Consider the following 4,154-nt stretch of genomic DNA (forward strand, 5'->3'; position numbering starts at 1 on the left):
GTTAAAATCGATGCAATTGATATTACTTCTAAATCCCAAATCTTGAAATTTTAAAATCAAATATATATTGGACATAATTTATTGATGTCCCAACTAAAAAATACACCTAATAGAGGACACGAGGAGATGGAAGTGACTAGAATCCATGTGAGGATGGGTCATAGTTTATGAAGAGGTGTGACATGAATCTTAATTAGTGAACAAATGTGACAATTTTTTTTATTAACACAAATTAATGAGGAGGTGGGCACAACTTTGTGTCACAAGTTAATGTGGGGGTTAGAAGCACTATAAGTTTCGTCTAGCTTTGTTGAATTACTAATTGAAAAATAATCTTAACTACAAACGAATGATACAAAAATAATCTCATAAACTGATTTAGCATAATGTAGCTCATTAAATTATAAAATTACTTTTTAATCCAAAGTATATATAATAAAATATATAAAAATACTGATTACTTTTGTGTAATATCTTTGCGGCTATAGCAGTACTCTTACTAATTACTGTCATCATTAGTTTTTGTTTTGGCAATTGAAGGATTATATAGGATGTTATTATGCTCAATCCCACTTTTTCTCAACATAGGACTCCATAAATAGAATGCAATATCTACTAAATTTTTGAAACCTTTTTAAAGCTAGTCAAAAAATTGACGATGCCACGTTAACGAAACAGAATAAAAGTGGGATCAGAGTATAATATTATTTAACAAGTTCGGCAATAATCGTTGATATAATCCCAAAGTAAATAACAATAACATATGAACATTATCCCCCTTAATTATATATACGTTCTAATAGAAAATTAGGAGGTAGGATCTGATTCGATTATCAATATTACAAATAGTCTTTTACAACGAAAATTTGTTAGTTTTTCTCGTTGCAATAAGTCGACTGTGTTGTAGTGATATGGTAACTTAATAAGCATAAAGATTATGTTTTGAACTATCATCATGAGCCCTAGTTTCTTCCCCATTTCCTCACATAGTTCTCTCAGTTACACCATCAATGGCCGGCGCTCATCACTTAAGGGGAATAAGCACAAAGGAAAGGCAAAATATGGGATGTTGACTACCACACGCAGGCACACTTCTCACTTGGGAAACTCACCAAACACCACTAGACTTTTCTTTCCATTTCCACGACCAAAACAGAAGCGAAATTCTACTTTGCAATATACATTAATTGTATCTAATTTTAACAACAATAAACCAATTCGCATATGCAAAGGTTTCTATTTGTTTCCCTATAAACAAACCTAATCAAACGTGTGGAATTGAAATTGGGTGATACATAGCAATTATTCATTTACGAGTAATGCTAAATATAATTATAATTTTAAGGTGTGCAAGTTCTGAACGTGTACATGTTGTCATCAAAGGTAACATGACTGCCATTGTAGTCTCGAGCTTTTGGTTACGCAGTCTCTAATCTCACAACATGCATGCACCAGTCTCAAGCCGACTTGAGTTAGAAAAAGAAAAAAGAACAAGAAACAGAGAGACAGGAAACTTGGCCTTGGCATTTTCTTTTTTATTTCCAAGGTTTTTTACATACTTAGGCGTATAGACTACATCAAAGGTACCCCCAATGGCCAATGTAATGAAATCATGAAACAACGTCACCAGTAACGCAGCCAAAGCAGAGAGCATGCAGCAGCAAATTAACACAACCAAACCAGCAAGAAAAGAAGCCAATTCCCCACTCAGTCCCAAATGCCAACCTCCATGAATCCATCCTCAGTAGCACAGCCCCTGAACATCCCAGTTGTGTTGAACCCACATGCAACTTCTCCTTTGCTCGACACTGCTATGAGGCCAGCCTTCCCTTCATCCAGCCGCTCCTTGACCACAAAATCCACAGCTTCCTGAAGCCCCAGCCCCTTGTATTCCATCACTGCCGCCACCTCCCGCGCCAGAGTCCCCCTTATGATCGCCTCGCCCTCTCCCGTGCACGACACCCCGCAGAGATTACATGCGTAGGTCCCGGCACCGATCAGCGGCGAGTCTCCGATGCGACCGGTCATCTTGTTCATCAGCCCGCCGGTCGATGTTGCAGCCGCACACCTTCCCTGGCTGTCCACCACCACGCACCCTACCGTCTCCGGCGCATACACGCTGATTGGCAGGCCGTTCATCTGGATTGGACTCTCCACCACGGCGCTGCATGTCTCCAATCCAAGCGCTGGGATCCTGTAGTCAAACTGAGATCCGGACATTTAAGGAAAGTTAGTGGGCATCCGGCTCCCATCACCTGGTTTCATAATTTTTCTTTTGAAGATTCCGATGATAATTAAACAGATTACAGATTATAAGTACCACGATGGTGTTTGCTTCCTTTGCTAATTTCAGCATTCCCACGTTTTCTTCCGTGATGAAATACTCATTATCCACGACCTCCACACCCTGCAGAAATTAAAATCCACACCATGTATGAAAACAGAGTAAAGATTCAGTACCCTCGTACTAGTAACAACATGCATTTTTATTTTCGAATGAAAGGATTAAACACTGCCTCTTCAACGATTAGTTCTTAAATCAGAAAATCAACCAAAAAAATAAGGCCAAATACACGTACACAAAAAGCAGCACTGCCACAGAACAAACTGCATTAGCAGAACCAAGTACAACAAACACGTGGAACCAAGTGTACAATCCTTCTACTCGTGAAAAGAAAAGCCAAACGAACTTTTTTATGGTGAAAATTAGACCTGTAGCCTGGCGAATTCTTCGGCGCCGGAGAAAGCTAGGTAGGAGTGGGGAGATCTCTCCATGACGAGTCGGGCCAAAGAGACGGGGTTCTTGACGGTGGTCACGCCCGAAACAGCACCGCATCTCCTCCCACACCCGTCCATGATGCTCGCTTCCATCTCCACCGTACCTTTCGCCGTCAGGGCAGATCCACGGCCGGAGTTGAACAGGGGGTCGGTTTCCAGTTCTCTAACCTGTATTGCGCAAACCAAATCACAGAATCATGTAAAAGTTGTTTTTGTCGGTAATAAACTCCAACACATAGCGCCATTTGGCATTCCATCATGCGGACAAGACACACAGGCCATGCAAACAAATTAAACAATCTATAAAAGAAATGGGATATGCACGACTTTTTCTTCGCACTTGTTTATTTAATATCCAAGAAAATATAAAGGAAACGAAATACAGACATGGGGTTGGAGTGACAGTACTCGCAAGACTCCGGATTTTTTTCTTCCTATTTCTTTTGTGTGATTCAAATGCCGAAGGTTACTGCATGGCGACATAACAGAGGAAAGGGAAACTGAAGGGGACAGATTAGAAAAGCCCACACAAACAGAGAGAGAGAGAGAGAGACGTACAACGAGTTCGACGACATCGATGGCAGGGAGATTGGAGCGTAGAGCGGAGATACCAAGATTGAGGCAGCGAGTGAGGAGTTGTTTGGCCTCCTCTTGACGCTGTTGAGGGAGATTTGGGTCCACACCAGCGCCACCATGCACCGCTATAGCCCACCCTCCCATTGTTTTCTCTCCGGCTCTCTCGCTCGCTCTCTCCCGCTGTCGTTGCGTAAGTACGTTACTGAGTTACGAGAAGACGCTGAGGGAATTTGGTGCGTTTAAATAGGAGCGGCGGCGGACTCCAAGGCTCTATTTGTTTGTTTAATTTTGATTTAGACTCCTTTGCACCCATCCCGGGTGGGGGTCGGGTACCCACACCTAGCCCACCTGGGACATGCATGGGGCGGGCAGGGTAGCTACCCATATGAGCAGGCAGACAAAAAGATCTAGTTGTAAATGATTCTCCTCATCAATATATTTAAACATCTAAAGTAATTAGTCAAAAAGTTAAATTTTAATAAAAATTATATTAATTTAAATTTTAAATATAAAAATAATAATATTAATACACAGATTAATACATAAATTAGTTTATATATAACAAAACTCACAGAAATTAAGCACCAGCTCCATGGAAAAAGCAGGGGCAAGTGTTGGGTCGCCTACTCAAATCTATATAAATCTATATAAATACATTATATATGCATAAATGCATGTATTTAAAAGAATTAAATGAAATGATGTCGTTTTATTATAGGGTAATATCAACCCCCCACCGAGTTCACTATTATCACCTCTTGGTCTCCTTTATCAACTCTCTGTCTTGCCGCTCAATATCA

The 4,154-nt window shown here is 40.6% G+C and overlaps 1 protein-coding gene across 2 annotated transcripts; it reads right to left on the reverse strand.

Annotated features, from left to right (window-relative positions):
• Positions 1–1,309: 1,309 nt before the first annotated feature.
• On the reverse strand, positions 1,310–3,578 carry LOC122299902 (probable isoaspartyl peptidase/L-asparaginase 2). Of its 2 annotated transcripts, none has more exons than XM_043110385.1 (4): positions 3,337–3,578; positions 2,713–2,946; positions 2,321–2,407; positions 1,310–2,205 (listed from the first exon to the last, which is right to left on the reverse strand). In XM_043110385.1, the coding sequence occupies exons 1-4, from the start codon at positions 3,496–3,498 to the stop codon at positions 1,708–1,710; spliced, it is 981 nt and encodes a 326-aa protein (XP_042966319.1). In that variant the 5' UTR covers positions 3,499–3,578; the 3' UTR covers positions 1,310–1,707. The 2 variants fall into 2 exon arrangements, with proteins under 2 accessions (XP_042966319.1, XP_042966320.1); XM_043110386.1 differs by lacking the exon at positions 3,337–3,578 and adding an exon at positions 3,166–3,321.
• Between the last annotated feature and the right edge of the window lie 576 nt (positions 3,579–4,154).

This window comes from Carya illinoinensis, chromosome 16 (assembly GCF_018687715.1).
Source record: "Carya illinoinensis cultivar Pawnee chromosome 16, C.illinoinensisPawnee_v1, whole genome shotgun sequence".
NCBI classification, from domain to species: domain Eukaryota; kingdom Viridiplantae; phylum Streptophyta; class Magnoliopsida; order Fagales; family Juglandaceae; genus Carya; species Carya illinoinensis.

Coding starts and splice junctions, on each gene's coding strand:
- LOC122299902 (XM_043110385.1), bottom strand. CDS start 3,498: ATGGGAGGGTGGGCTATAGCGGTGCATGGTGGCGCTGGTGTGGACCCA. Junction 2,947..3,336: donor TCGATGTCGTCGAACTCGTT/GTACGTCTCTCT, acceptor TGCGCAATACAG/GTTAGAGAACTGGAAACCGA. Junction 2,206..2,320: donor AGGAAGCAAACACCATCGTG/GTACTTATAATC, acceptor TCCGGATCTCAG/TTTGACTACAGGATCCCAGC.